We start from the raw sequence: 15,280 nt of genomic DNA, 5'->3' as shown, positions 1-15,280 counted from the left end.
CCGACAGAGACTGTCTTCCCGGGTAAAGTTCACTGAAGTCTCGGTCCGGAGGGCTGACCATCGCGGAGATTTTTTTTCATCAGAAACACTCGGTGAGGTAAAGTTTTTTTGCCGGTGACAGACGCTGTTTATCAGGCAGAAATGTGACGAGGAGTCAGTAGGACGGGCGGGAGGAAGGAGGCTTCTCCACGTACAGCTGTGGTCTTTTCAACTTGTTGCCAAAGACAGTTACAGTTACTAGGTTACCTTAGTTTGGTTCTGTAACGTTGTTTTGTGGGACATTTGTCTGTATTAAGTTGAGTGAGGGATCTGTGCAGTTAACAGACCATCAGATAGACACGCCCTCCACAATACTGCACCTCTGGTACTATCAGACAAGTATCATACAGAAGTTATTGAAATGTTACAGAAATAAAATGTTTAATTTCAAAAAAATAAATCGAGGTTTGTATCGAACCGTGGGTCAAAAATCACGATACAAACTAAATCGTGAGTTTGGTGTATCGTTACAGCCCTACTTCAAACCCTGATTCTTCTTGTCTAATTCTTCCAGAAGTAACTGAAATATATAAATAACTTTATTTCCAGCTCAGATGACGGTCACTTTTCTGTCTGTTCTGCCGTCTTTGTGCAGGTGAAGTATAAGCAGGACGGACTGAAGGAGGCGAGCGGCTCTCTGTTCCACCAGCTGCCTGAGACCACCGAGACTCAGCTGGCTAAAGAGCTGAGAGACATTTACAGCGAGGTGAGGAGCTCGCTTTTAAAAAGCATCGCTGCTGTGAGTCCGCGTGGTGATGCTGAACGCTGCGTCCTCTCTCTCAGGTCAAGTATAAAGAAGAAGGGAAGAAGGAGATCGGTAAGAACCTGTACTCGCTCCTCCCCGAGACGGCAGAGACGCAGTTCGCCAAGCAGATGTCAGAGATACAGAGTGAGGTGAGGACCCTGAACGCCTCACACAGGTGGACGCACCAATCAGGTTCCCACTGCGTTTGTTTTAATAAGTAACGAGGCCAGAAAGGAAATATGCAAGAATTTCTTTTAGTTGCAAATATAGAAATTAAAGAAGCATTTCACATTATCCTTTAAGTTTTAATTTTACCGGGTTATGAAGTGAAATTCATAATAAGTGAACAATAAACGAGTGAGATTATCTTCATGTGTTTCTTAGAACGTTTACACCAAATGATCAGAATCTAATTATCGAGCCATTGTATGTAAAAAAGGAGAAACAATTACAAGGCAATAAAAAAACTCTGAGCTGTATTTATTGTGTTGTTTCCTCAGAATATTAACCTCCAACGTGGTTCTGTAATTTTCATTTTGCACCACGGTAATTTGGTAAAAACCTCCAAAGAAAGATGTGAAGACAATCCAAACACACAAGAGTCATTTATTGTTCATCGTCTCATTCTTCTCTCTCTTTTTTATTGATTCAAGACGAAGTACAAGAAGGACAAAGAGGATCTGCCCAACACTTTGTTCTCTCTGCTGCCTGAAACTCTGGAGACTCAGTTTGTGAAGGAGATGGCCGAGACGCACAGCGAGGTGAGAAACCTTCATTCACACACTCGTTCACAGAGCTGCTCTCTAAACTGAACCAATAATTCATGAGACCGCGTTCTGTGTTTTTCTTCTTGTCAACAAATCTCGTGTCCAACAGTTTCTCCTCAGGAGTTCTGTGTTTGTCCTCCTCCTCTGAGCCGTGGAGCTCAACGTTTGTCCAAAAACTATTAAAAACACATCGGTGAGCCACGACGTTGTTCCCTCACACCCGCTGTAGTTTATTCTGACTCAACCACACAAACACACCGTCCTGCCACAAACACTCACAAGAGTACAAACGTGGATTAATCCACCGCTGAAAATAGTCCCCGACAGACGCAGTTTCCTCCTGCAGAGAACAGCTTGTTGATGAGATGAAGCCATATTTTCTGAGCCGTTGAAGTTTGAAGAAGGAACCAATTTGAGAACCTGGGACTGAAAACAGTCTGCAGATTGATCGATGATGAACATGTTGTTGCTCTCGTGTTGTGATTTGTCGATGAAGGTTGTGGGGAATGTTTGTGCGTCAGTGTCCTCAGAGACAGAGTGAGGTGTGTGTGTGCTCCCTCAGACACTCCAGCATGTTAACACACCGCAGATAAACTGACCACTGTTGTCTATTCTGGTCTCGTTATCAGAAACACATTCAGGGCTCCTGGATTCCTCTCCCTCCTCCTCCTCCTCCTCCTCCTCCTCCTCCTCCTGTTCCGTCTTGTGTTTCCATCCTCTGTTGAGCTTCTCTGTTCTCTGGACAGAAACTAAAGACGACAGCAGCTCTTCATCTCTCAGCTCGTTCTGTCTGTTCACTTGATCTCTGGTGTGTTTTCACCCTCAGCTCCTGGGTTTCTGGTTTCTACGGACAAAAAAGCAACAATTTGAGTTGTTTTTTAAATGCAAGAGGTGCTAAAAGCTTTTAACCTTCAGAGCTGCAAGCTGTTACTTCACTTTTCCTCACAGAAGCTTTTGTAGCACAATGTTCGTTGAAGGACTGGTGGAAATGTGAAATATTAGGTGATTAGTAAAAGAAATCATGCCTTTTTTGCTGGTTGTATCGCTTAATCTAATAATGTGATATCTGTTTGGGAATCAGAAGCTGTAAAATATATCATGACACAAACAGAAATGTGTTTTTCTGCAGGTCTGTTCACTTGATCTCTGGTGTGTTTTCACCCTCAGCTCCTGGGTTTCTGGTTTCTATGTGAATCTGACATCGACGGACAAAAAAGCAACAATTTCAGCTCCTGTTTTAGAGTGTTTTTTTGGTGCTAAAAGCATTTAACCATCAGAACTGGAAGCTGTTACTTCACTTTTCCTCATAGAACCTTTTGTAGCACAATGTTTGTTGAAGGACTGGTGGAAATGTGAAATATTTCGCTGTGATAAATGATGTAATTTAGGTGATTTGTAAAAGAAATCATGCCTTTTTTGCTGGTTGTATCGCTTAATCTAATAATGTGACATCTGTTTGTGAATCAGAAGCTGTAAAAAGTATCGTGACACAAACAGAAATGTGTTTTCCTGCAGGTCAAGTACAAGGAAGCCGGGAAGAGAGAAGCCAGCAGCGCTCTGTACCACCGGCTGCCTGAGACTCTGGAGACGCAGCGCGTTAAAGAGGTTACTGAGCTGCAGAGCGAGGTACGAGCATCCATTATTCACTTCCACTTACTCACATGCTCTTGTTTATCCTGCAGCAGACGACACGAACAGTCGACTGTCCCGATGTCGCCTCATGTAAAGACAGAACTGAGACACTTCTGTCCCGGCTGCGAGAGAGAGAAGCTGCGACCGACTGCGCTGTTTCTCTTCAAAGAATTAATGAATGAATAATATTTTACTTTGAAGGCGCTTCGGTGAGTGCAGAGGATATTTTGTGATGCTGTTTGGAGAGCAACATTTTGTCAGCATTATCCCGCTGAGGGGTTTATGTAACATCACTCAGATATTCAGCAGGAAAAAAAACAACAATCATGAGCCGAGAACTGAGAAACTGTAACCATGGAAATATCAAACAGTCTCATGAATGTTGGTTTCTCTCACTGATGGTCTGAAGTTTAGACCAGCGAAGTGTCTCCGGTGTCAAATCATTTATAAAGTCTTTATCTATAGTTTAAAGGTTGGACAAGTTATATTATTTCACATTACATGTTTCCAGAGGGATTAGATTATTGAGATGTTCTGCAGATTCAGGGAAGACAGCAGCTCAGTGAAATCCTCTGGACCGGGTTGTGGGGGTCCATACGGGCTCGGTTCAACTGGCCCAGCCTGGATAACCAGGAGAATACACATAACTGCCAACATATATTTAATCCTTCCTCCTCATGGGCTCTTTATTGTTAATTTCTCCTGCTAATGTCCTGATTTCCAAGTGATACAAATCCAGTGGGAGTGTCTTTCTGTGGGGGATATGTGTCGTTGTATCTGGCAACCCAGACGGGGTTTAATTTAGTTGTAACAGACACTGAATTTAAAGGTAAAAACTCATTTATTGTAACAGACCAGGAGGAGTTTATGTACTTCAACAATCTATATTCAACAGCAAAAAATAAAAATAAGACAACATCTGAATTAATCGCTGCTGTTTTTTTGTTCCACCTGCTTCTGTTTCCTTCAGAACAAGTACAAGCAGAGCGGGAAGAAGGCGATGGCGTCCAGTCTGTACGCTCAGCTGCCTCAGACGGCGGAGATCCAGCTCGCCACCAAGATGTCCGACCTGCGGAGCGAGGTACAGAACATGAAACTCCTCAGACTCAGTCTGTCTTATACCTGTGTGACAGACAACAGTGTGTAGAAGTGATCATGTGAGATTATAGTTTAACAAAAAATATTCCACTAAGCTCGAGCTCAGGACCGGTTCTGTTCTCTGTTTATATAAACGATATCGTCTTTACAAACCAGTGATGTCAGTCTGTATGCAGATGATGTGATTCTTTACTTTCAGGCTTTCTATAAATAAAAACCTGCAGGTTTCTGTCAATGCATTGCAGAATTGATTTATAAATCTCAAGCTGTAACAATCATTCCAAATCTGCACTTAGTGGAGTGTTTGTTTTCATCCGCCATTTAATAACTTGCAGAGTATTTTGTGCTTGTAAACATTCTCAGTGTCTTCAGTGTTTTCTGCCTCTTTATTCTCAGAGTAAATACAGGGAGGACGGGATGAAGAGCCTCTCTCAGAGCTTCTACTCTCAGCTCTCTGAAACTGCTGAGACTCAGTTTGCTAAAACTGTGTCTGAGCTGCAGAGCGAGGTGAGGGAGCAGCAATTACTTATTTATTTGTTGTTTTAATTGATTGAAGTCTGGACTTTCTTGTCGTGCAGCCACTGTCAAAGTTAAGATAATTCAAGGACGTTTCACATCGATATACGTCATTGATATCTCTTTAAACATACAATATGTAAGATTTCTTCATGATAATGTCTTAAAATGGTTATACTGTTGAGTTTATTACTTTATCCAAATGTCCTCGAGGTAGCGGTGCGTTTCATTTGGTTGCCTGTCGTTATAACTTCAATGAGAGTCAGTAAACACAACGCCAATAAAGCTCTGAGACTTTTGTTGCTGTGTGAGTCAGATAGATTTTCAGTATTGCATTTCTCAGACAGTCATATATTACTTTCCTGTACATTAACCGTACGATCACAGCAAACAAATGCCCTTTTTTGTGTTCGCCTTGAGACCGACATTCTCACTAAACTGATTTCAGCACCGACACATTTTCTAGCTCACTTTTCTGACCGCGATCTGACACAGATGTGTGTGTGTGTGGTGTCAACGTTTGCTAACAGCTGATGCTTTCTTCAGGCCAAATACAAGGAGGCGAGCAGGAAGGAGGCGAGCAGCTGTCTGTACCACCAGCTACCTGAAACTCTGGAGACGCTACATGCTAAAGAGGCTACTGAGCTGCAGAGTCAGGTGCACACACTCTCACATGAAGCACAGGTGTTTTACACTCGTCCAGAACGAGTCAGACAGTGTTACAGGAGCACAGTGATACCTGGTGAACAGCTGGGTGTCGTCTGCATAACAGCGATAGGAGATTTATTCTTTTGACCTCAGAGGAAAGAAAACAGCGAGTCAGCTGAGTGTTTTCTGTCCTCTCCAGCTGAAGTACAAGGAAGACGGGAAGAAGGAGCTGAGCACCAACCTGTACTCTGTGCTGCCTGAGACCGAAGAGATGAAGCTCGCTAAGGCGGCCATGGAGCTTCAGAGTGAGGTGGGACGTTTACAGAGTGTGATCACACCCACGAGTCATTAGTCTCGTTCACACTGCCTCTGATTCTGACTCTGATCCACCAGTAGACGTAGTAACAGAGCTGCAACAGGAGAATCAACGTCTCAGTTACTATTATTAATCCTCACAAACGGATCACTGCAGGAGCGAGACGCAAGTTTGATTTGTTTGTTTCATGAACATTCATTTTACCATCTTGCCGTGTGTGTGTGTGTGTGTGTGTGTGTGTGTGTGTGTGTGTGTGTCACAGAATAAATACAAGCAGAAAGGCAGACTGGAGATCAGCAGCAGTGTTTTCCACCAGATGCCGGAGACCAAAGAGACGGAGTTTGTGAAGCAGATCTCTGAACTTCAGAGTGAGGTGAGAGTCACTCAAAGCTTTTTGTTTCATACAGTTTGTTTCTTCACATGTTTCCAGTTCAAGTTGTGTTTTTTTTATCTTTATAAAAGATAAATGTGGATGTTCTATATTTATTTTGGTTCTCTTTTGTTCCTTTAAGCTTCTTTTTCTGCTGCACTAATTGTGTTGTGTTAGTCTGCATCTCTAAATACCAACTGTGCTGTTTTTTTAATTTTTATTAAAGACGAAAAACTGATTTTTGATAGTAAATACGAGCTATTGCAGCCACAGGAGATAATACCTGGTAATATTCTGAGAATAGAAAACAAAAACGTGAGAGTAAGAAACTAGAATATCCTCTGAAGTTTTACTAGTTATGGTGTGGAAACCTTTTTCTTTAAACGTTTACAGCAAATATCCATAATCTAAACTACAAATGATGGTGCTGCTGCAAACAACAGAAATATAGAAAAAATGTCAAATGTTTTTCTCTGAATATCATAAACCTTCCAACAATAATCCAAACACATGAGAGTCATTTACTGTGAATTGTTGTGAATATCTCAAAGTGGTTCATGAAGGAATAAGTTGAAAATGTTATAAATGCTTTTTATCTTTAAGACGAAGTACAAGAAGGACAAAGAGGATCTGCCCAACACTTTGTTCTCTCTGCTGCCTGAAACTCTGGAGACTCAGTTTGTGAAAGAGATGGCCGAGATGCACAGCGAGGTGAGAAACACTGTGTGTGTGTGTGTGTGTGTGTGTGTGTGTGTGTATATTTCAGTGTGTGTTTGCCTGAAATAGCCAGCTTGTGTTTTTGGTATGATTTTTTTGGTCCCAACATCTCTGCTGAATAATTAATCACGAGATTCAGCGCTGAAGAATTCGGTCCATCTTCTGAATCAGACTCACAGCGTGCGGTCGAACTCCTGCAGCTCTGCAGCTCGTTCAGTGTTTGCTGTGTTGCTCGTGCATTGTTAAAATGTGCCCTTGTAGTGTCTTACCTTGTGTAGATAACATCTGAATCATTACTGTAAATCACAGCGTCCCTGCAGGTCGTTTAAAGTCTTAAAGGAACAGTTCACACAAACGTGAAACCTCAGTCACCCTCCATCAGTTTTGCAGCTTCACAGTAAAACAGAGTTGCAGCTGGAGACTTCCTGTTGGATCTGATTTATAATTTCCATATATGTTATATTACCTTAGCTTGTTGTACCTGTCACTCAAAGCAGCACAAGCACAGATTTAAGCCTTAATATGATTTAAACGAGTGATTTATATAAAACTTCCCCTGTAAAGTTGTCATGAAGGGATGAAGTCGCTATAGAGTCCGAGAGTTTGTTTTGTATCAGGCTGTAAACATGTTTTATTTCTCTGTGAAGTTGGACATTATAACATGAGCTCCTGTGGGGATTGACTTGTTGTTGGTGCCTCAAGTGGTCATTCAAGGAACTGCAAGTTTTTGGTACTTCCGCATTGGCATTACTAGCCATTTTTAGACAGGGCACCAAGCCGCCAATCAGCCCGTCCTTTTGGCGGATCGGTCTGCATTTTTAGACAGAGGGCGGGAAATTGGGGGTCTGCTCTGGTTCGCTGATTTTCCTCCTCGGAGAGTACACTTATTTCCTCCTCGCCTGCTATCTAAAAACGAGGCGGCAATGTGCCGGCCTCTGCGTGAGGTGGACAGGGTGTGGATGACCTGCACTGTTGTGCGACCCACAGCCGGGGAGTTTTAAAACCAGGAAACAGCTGATCACAGCAGTCAGTCCATCACTTCATCCGCGGACATTAAGATGAACAACTGGACAGCTGCTGAGATCCAGGAGATGCAGCGTCTCCTCGGTCTCTGTAGCTGTTTGGTTGTGTTAGCTTGTTGTTGTGTCAGCAAGCTAAGAACGGTCGCTACTTTCAAATTAAAAGCCCCCCGCTAAGAACCCAGTTCTAAACTCCAATGGGGTGCAATGTAAAGCTCTTATTTTGAAGACAAATGTGTTGTCATTGTTCACAGCCCAACTTCGAGCTTCACGTCACGTCACATGTTTACGCCTACCTCAGAGGCGGCTTTTGGAAAAGGAGGAATATTACGCCTCAGTTTTAGAAAGACAGGCCGGCACATTGCCGCCCTTACCTTGGAGCAAATGTGCCATCTTTTCTATCTAAAAAGGGCTACAGATGGATGTGGATCCCTATTATGACTTAAAATGTCCAGAAGTGGATTAAGGATCAGAAATCTATGTCTGGAGTCCATGAGACCAAATCCAGAGACAGAAAACTGTTTGTTCTTGGACCGAATATCTTTAGTTTCTTATTTGTTTTAAGACAGAAACCAGATCTTAGAAAAACGTGACAAACAACACGAGACAAAAGAATCCTGTTGTGTTGCTTGTTTCTTCTCTCGATCTAAAGCTGCTGTTTTCTGTCCTCAGAGTAAATACAAGGAGGCGGGAAAGAAGGAGCTGGTGAACTCTCTGTATTCTCTGCTGCCGGAGACCAAAGACACTCAACACGCCAAGGAGCAAACTCAGCTGCACAGCGAGGTACGAAACAAACCTCCAACACTGCGCTTCAAGTTCTGGCTGTTGGTAATAATTGTGATCCAGTCGTCCTTCGATGACGGGTTTTCTTGCAGCCATTTCTGTGTTTTTATTCATTAATCCTGATTTGTGATTTTTAGCGTTGAAATATATGAAAAATCTTGACAAATCTTACAAACACTCAGTACAAAGTCCTGTATATGTTTTGTGTTTAGATTTATGTTTAAAATTGGTTCATCAGCTCGTTTTAGATCTGATCAGCTGTGAGTAGAATCTCCTCCGTGTCAGCATCGAGTTAATTAGTAGAACAACAGCGTCTGAAAGCATCAAACAGTGATTGTCTTCCGTACGCTGACATTTCTAATTAAGCTATAATACACTCATATAATTCATTTTCCAGTGTGAAAACATTCATCACACACAGTAACAATCACTTCTGCCGCTAATGAGGAAATAATCTGATGAGAGGAGCAGATAGAGAGGAAGCAACAGGGCCTCTGGGAGATGTAGTCTTAATCACAGCAACAGTACAGACGGAGCTCGTTATCGGTTTGATCCCATTTTGTGACGTTAATTAAACCAAAGCGACTAATTACAGATGCATTGACCCGACTTTACTCACCAATACGACTCTGATACTGATGTTGAGCACCAATCTGACACCAATAAGTTTAAAACATCCACATGAAACTCATCAACGTCCTCTCAGACCGACTGTACTGAAATTAGATTGTCTGGAAAGTTTATGATGAGATTTGGCAGTGATACTTATCTACGGGATCAAACAGCTTTTATTTCTAATCATAATCATTAAAAATTTGATCTGTTAAAGGGATATTCCGGTGTAAGTTTAATCCATGGTCTAAATCACCGTGAAACTGTGTTGGACTCCCTCTCGAGAGATCAAGTTAGCAGACCGCTAATTTACGGAGTTTCATCAACCTCAGAAACGACCGCACGACAACAATACACTGCAGTTAATGGATCCAAATATAAACCGCCACCAAAAAGCCACAAATAATGCTCAGAACAGCACCAAACTTCAGCAACAGTACAAATAGGGTCTCAGCACATAGTCCGGGGCATCTAACCTCCGCTAGCTTAGCTGGATTTCTATTGTGAAGCTAAAAACAGAGTTCAACTCTCCTCCATCAGCTTCCGGGTCGGGGAAGTCCCGACGCGACGATTACCGAGTGCGGTTAGAAATGCTCAATTCCGTTCTTTTCCCTGTCCGCTCTCGATAATAACTGTTATAAACTGGCAGGTAAGACACATATGAACTTTGATTGCTTTTCCATGGAGTCATAATCATACATTTTCATCCATGAGCCGCGGAACTCTACTGCACTCGGTAATCGACTCGTCGGGACTTCCCGTCAACAGGAAGCTGCTGCAGAAGAGTGGTAAATTTAGTCAGCTTTTCAGTAGAAATCCAGCTAAGCTAGCGGAGGTTAGATGCCCCGGACTATGTGCTGAGACCCTATTTGTACTGTTGCTGAAGTTTGGTGCTGTTCTGAGCATTATTTGTGGCTTTTTGGTGGCGGTTTATATTTGGATCCATTTACTGCAGTGTATTGTTGTCGTGCGGTCGTTTCTGAGGTTGATAAAACTCCGTAAATTAGCGGTCTGCTAACTTGATCTCTCGAGAGGGAGTCTAACACAGTTTCACGGTGATTTAGACCATGGATTAAACTTACACCGGAATACCCCTTTAATATTAAAGCGGATCCCTGTGCTTTTATATGGCTCTTTATAATATCAAGGTTTGGCAAACATGGACCTAAAAGGCAAGAAACTCAGAAGCAGGTGCGTAGGAGAGGGACAAGTAGATGTGACTGCATTCAAAAAATAATTTTTTGTGTTGTTTTGGTACTCGACCTTTATCAGGTTTGTCTGACGAAGCTCCCACATTCCAACATGAAGACATCTGAGGAGCACGTGAACGCAGCAAACTGCAACCAGAGCTGTAGACCAGAAAATCCAAAGTCTAAGACTATAAAGCAGGCGACAAAACAGCAAACACAGGATAAAATTATAGAACATGTGAGAAAGTGAAACAGACAAAGACAGGAAGTGGAAAGTTAAAGATGACACATGAAGATGAACTCTTTGATATTCTGGGATATTTTGTTTGTTTTTGAGGTAAAAAGTGACGTGTTGTGTTGCAGAAAGCGTACAGAGAGGAGGGGAAGAAGGACGCCGGCTGCAGTCTGTACGCTCAGATGCCTCAAACCATCGAGACCGTCTTCGCCAGAGAGCTGATCAAGATGCAGAGCGACGTGAGTCTGACGCTGATCTGATGTTGGATAACAGGTTCATGGCTTCATATTGTGTCTGTCAAAGCAAAGAAACACACAGAAGAGATTCACTTCGATAGGACGGATATCGTTCCAAGGTTGGATGTTGGTGGCTAAAAGTTTCATTCTGTAGCTGTTGTTTTCCTTAGAGTCTGTGCATGACGACAGGACGCAGGTATGTCTTGTAAAGGTGTTCTTGCTTTTTAAATCTCAAACTGAAACCATGTGACAAAAACATGAAACCTGGTTCGGACCTTCAGGTGTCAAAGATCCTTCAGAGTGAACGTCTTCTGACAAACGTCTCAGCAGCCGGAGACAAAAAGAGAGCCAGAGGAGCTCAGCGGGGAGGAGAGGCTCCGATTGTTAACACAAGAACAGATGAGAGGCGTTTTATCAGCGACACAACAAGATGCTGTCAGTTTAACACACACACACACACACACACACACACACTGAGGGGGTGTGTGTGTGTGTGTGTGTGTGTGTGTGTGTGTGTTAGTATCATTTTGTCTGCTGAGGCGTGAACACAGAGAGCAGCTGTGTTGTGTTCTACAGCCTGAGGACACAGACACTGACCTACTGCCACACACACACACACACACACACACACACACAGACACACACACACACACAGACACACACACACACACAGACACACACACACACACACACACAGACACACACACACACACACACACACACACACACACACACACACACACACACACACACACACACACAGTGGCAGGTTCAAGTTTGGTAAACACACGTTTTGAAGGACCACAGCTAAAAACCAGAACCTCTGAAAACACCACAGATGTAAATCAGCTGTTTGGAGGATCGAGATGCTTCTTGATTTGAACAGTGAACTTTATCTTCTGTCCTGAGAACCTCGAGTCAAAGAAAAACTCCTCCGTTGTAGCAGGACGGAGGAAACAGAGACAGGACCAAGACTTTCAGTGGATGAGACCAAACCAAGACCAAGGCAGGGCGAGACCAAGGTGGTTTTGGACTGGTCATGAAATAAAATCCAGATTTGTTCGAGCAAAAATGTGGTCTTTGGACCGAGACTGATCTCAGGTCCTCCACCAGCACCTGCAGGTTGTGTAGTGGAAGTCGAACTCGCCGAGAGCAAAATGACGCTCTGATGTTTTCAATAATTCAGGAAATCATAAAATCCAAACTGACCCGATTACACGTCTCACTCTCGCTCGAGTCGGTGCAGAAACGTCTGTATGAATCTGAAGAACTGTTTGAGATGAGCAGTGTTTCTGTCTGCAGCTCAGACTGAATAGACGAGAGTTATTGTTCGCTGTCAGTCGCCCCTCAGGGCGGAAAATCAAAGCTGGAGGTAAAAACTGGGGCACCGGCAGAACTGATGCTTTCTGGTTTCACGTCTGTTGACCGAGCAATTTAACGCCAACTGGAGCGTGTAACGTGGACCACCATCTCCACAACACGGTCCAGAATCTCCCAGCGTCTGCAGAACACAACACAGCTGAAGTGCAGAGGCTGAACCAGAGCCGCAGAGGGTGTGAGGTGTTAGAGTGATCATCATCTGCAACACCGAGAATCCAAACAGTGTCAAGTTATTATAGACATGTTGTGTTGTGACGATGAGTCCCGACCTGATTCACTGTTTATTTGTAACAGTCACAGATGTTTTTTCTGCGAGGTTTTGATTAAAACCTGTTTAAAGGTTCAGCAGCTTTACAAACAGCTCAGCAAATAAGCAAACATCTAAACTCAAGTATATTCACATCGTCAGAAAACTGAGAATCTCATGATTCTTTTCATGCAAACCATTTACAGATTAAACTACGTCAGCAAGGTCCAATCAACAAACAAACAAGCACTCGGGGTGTTTCAGTAGTGCAGCAAACACAAACAGAAACTGATTTTATTCCCAAATGTCCATTAGATTCATTTCAATCACATATAAGTCAAAAACAAAGTATTCCATCATTAAATGGTATAAAAACGAGATCCTGTGATGACCGCTGTTTGATTGACAGCTGATCTGAGCAGATATGAGCTTCTTCTCCTACAACAGCCAATGAGTGATGGTGTAGAGCCGTGAGCCAATCACACACCAGCCTGCAGATGATTGGTGCATCATGCAGCCAATGAGAGCTCAGATCCAGTAATATATCGTTTATATCAGTTTTTAAAGCCCTAAACATGGAAATTATGCAAGTTCATGGAGTTTGATGCATTGTGCTCGACGGGAACGTGTCAGACTGTTTGATGTGGATCCATTCTGTCTTTTCAGCCGGCAGGTTAGTTTCACAGTCAGTTGTCCCGGCAGCCGACACAGAGTTTAGGTTTCGTCTCTTTCTGGAACAGAAAACAGAGTTTCCTTCATGTCTGGCTGAACAAGCTTTCATTAAACCCGCCTTCTGAAACTCTGGAAGGATTTCAAGATACTCTTGAACACCTGAGTTTCACCTGAAGGTCTACCAACTGAATTCTCATCAGCTTTTTATATATTTTATATATATATTATATATTCATCAATTTGTTTTTGAAACCCGGTATTTCAAACTGAAGCCAAACACAAGAGGCAGCAGTTTGTTTTGCACGTCACTCAGTGTAACGTCCGTTTGTTTGTCCTGTTGTGAATTTTCTCATTTTCACAGTCAGAAGCTGCTCGTCTTATTGTTAGACGAATGATCGATCGTGCTGTCAGTCGAATGATCGATCGTGCTGTCAGTCGTTATTCAGCAACAAGCTGTCATCAGATATTTTCTCCCTCGTCCTGCTCGTGTTCTTTCCTCCTTCTCCAGCTCATCTGCCTCCATCTTTTCATCTGTCTTCCTGCTGATCCTCTCGTTCCTTCTCACCTCTCTCTCTTCTCTCTGCGTCTCTGCAGAAGTTCTATAAGGAGAAGTTTAATCGTGAGAAGGGGAAGTCCAGCTACACCAACATGAAAACACTGCCGGAGGTGGAGCACGCCATGGAGGTCAACAAGAACCAGAGCGATGTAAATACACACACACACACACACACACACACACACACACACACACACACACACACACTCTCTACCCTCCAGTGTAATATAACAGATAAACAAGCTGTTATGTAACACTGCTGTGTGATTGTGTGGGCGACAACCAGCCGATCAACTGAACACCAGCTCATCTGTGAGCAGTTCAGAGGTAACAGCACACAAAATCATTCGTGTTGTTGTTGTTCTGTCATTTAAACTGCAGCTGCTTCAGTCTCGCTTTCATCGGCTCAGGAACATCACAGATATTCAGCTCAGATTAAAACAAGATATCTGTCTGTTCTTCAGTCTGAAACTGAACTGATTCTGATTACAGACTCATATTTAACTGCTTACATGCAACTTTAATTCACTCATTAATTTTTCAAGATGATGTTTCGACCCTTTCTTGACGCGTTGAGTCCTCAAAGTGCAGATGTGCAGATCTCAGTGTGAAGACTTTAACATGAGCTCCAGCTGTTTTAGCTTCTTCACAGCGGTTGTTGATGACTCATAAAGTTTAGTGACACAGAGCTCTGAACTGTCCTGACATGAGCTTCTCACCCCGGACTGTCAGAACAGGACTGACTGACAGCAGGTTAATGGTTCGGCCGTGTCAACATTAAAAATGAACAATCACAGAGAGAGTTTAAGATTCACTCAGTTTCAGTCTGGACGGCTGAACTGAGAGAAGAAGTGTTTAGAGATTTAGTGTGGACGAACTTTTAGTTCCCAACAACGATGAATAATTCCTCAGATCACTGTGATAACTCCAGTTTCTCTCCTGTCAGCTCCGTCTTCTTTCATCCTGCTGTTTGTGACTGCTGTGTGTAAAGCTCGTCTTTTCTCTTTGTTTATTTATTTTGCACTTTTGTGGTTGTGTATCAGTTTTATGTTGCAGCTGACTTCTGCCTTTTTGTCTGTGCTGCTCTCAGGTCAGCTACAGGAAAGACAGAGAGGAGCTTCATCACTACAACACGGCAGCAGACCGACCCGACATCGTCAACGCAACCAACGCTGCTAAACTGGCTAGCAATGTACGTGTGTGTGCGTGTGTGTGTGTGTGTGTGTGTGTGTCACATTCGGCAGCTGTTCTCTGAGTGAAGCTGCTGATTAATTATAGAAATCATTGTGCTGTTAACACTGAACCGTCATTATTTAATGTGTGTGTGTGTGTGTGTCTGCAGGTTGCCTATAGGAACAACAAGCTGCCGGTTCACAGTGACTGCTCTCTTTTGGCCAGAACCGACATCCAGCACGCCAAGGAGGTTTCAAAACTGGCCAGCCAGGTAACACACACACACACACACACACACACACACACACACACACACACACACACACAGA

The 15,280-nt window shown here is 43.1% G+C and overlaps 1 protein-coding gene across 2 annotated transcripts in view; it reads left to right on the top strand.

The window, feature by feature from the left end:
* LOC115569869 (nebulin-like) overlaps positions 1-15,280 on the top strand; it is a 58,608-nt gene that overhangs the window by 33,146 nt on the left and 10,182 nt on the right. For both annotated transcript variants that reach the window (XM_030398063.1, XM_030398064.1), the window contains 15 exons: positions 635-745; positions 823-933; positions 1,438-1,545; positions 3,067-3,177; positions 4,154-4,264; positions 4,678-4,788; positions 5,344-5,454; positions 5,645-5,755; positions 6,024-6,134; positions 6,735-6,842; positions 8,540-8,650; positions 10,816-10,926; positions 13,817-13,927; positions 14,869-14,970; positions 15,121-15,222. In XM_030398063.1, coding sequence (XP_030253923.1) covers positions 635-745; positions 823-933; positions 1,438-1,545; positions 3,067-3,177; positions 4,154-4,264; positions 4,678-4,788; positions 5,344-5,454; positions 5,645-5,755; positions 6,024-6,134; positions 6,735-6,842; positions 8,540-8,650; positions 10,816-10,926; positions 13,817-13,927; positions 14,869-14,970; positions 15,121-15,222 — 1,641 coding nt within the window. The remainder of the gene's footprint in view (positions 1-634; positions 746-822; positions 934-1,437; positions 1,546-3,066; positions 3,178-4,153; positions 4,265-4,677; positions 4,789-5,343; positions 5,455-5,644; positions 5,756-6,023; positions 6,135-6,734; positions 6,843-8,539; positions 8,651-10,815; positions 10,927-13,816; positions 13,928-14,868; positions 14,971-15,120; positions 15,223-15,280) is intronic.

This window comes from Sparus aurata, chromosome 19 (assembly GCF_900880675.1).
Source record: "Sparus aurata chromosome 19, fSpaAur1.1, whole genome shotgun sequence".
Taxonomy (NCBI): domain Eukaryota; kingdom Metazoa; phylum Chordata; class Actinopteri; order Spariformes; family Sparidae; genus Sparus; species Sparus aurata.
The sequence above is the reverse complement of the archived record's forward strand: the minus strand, read 5'-3'. Positions and strand labels throughout refer to the sequence as shown.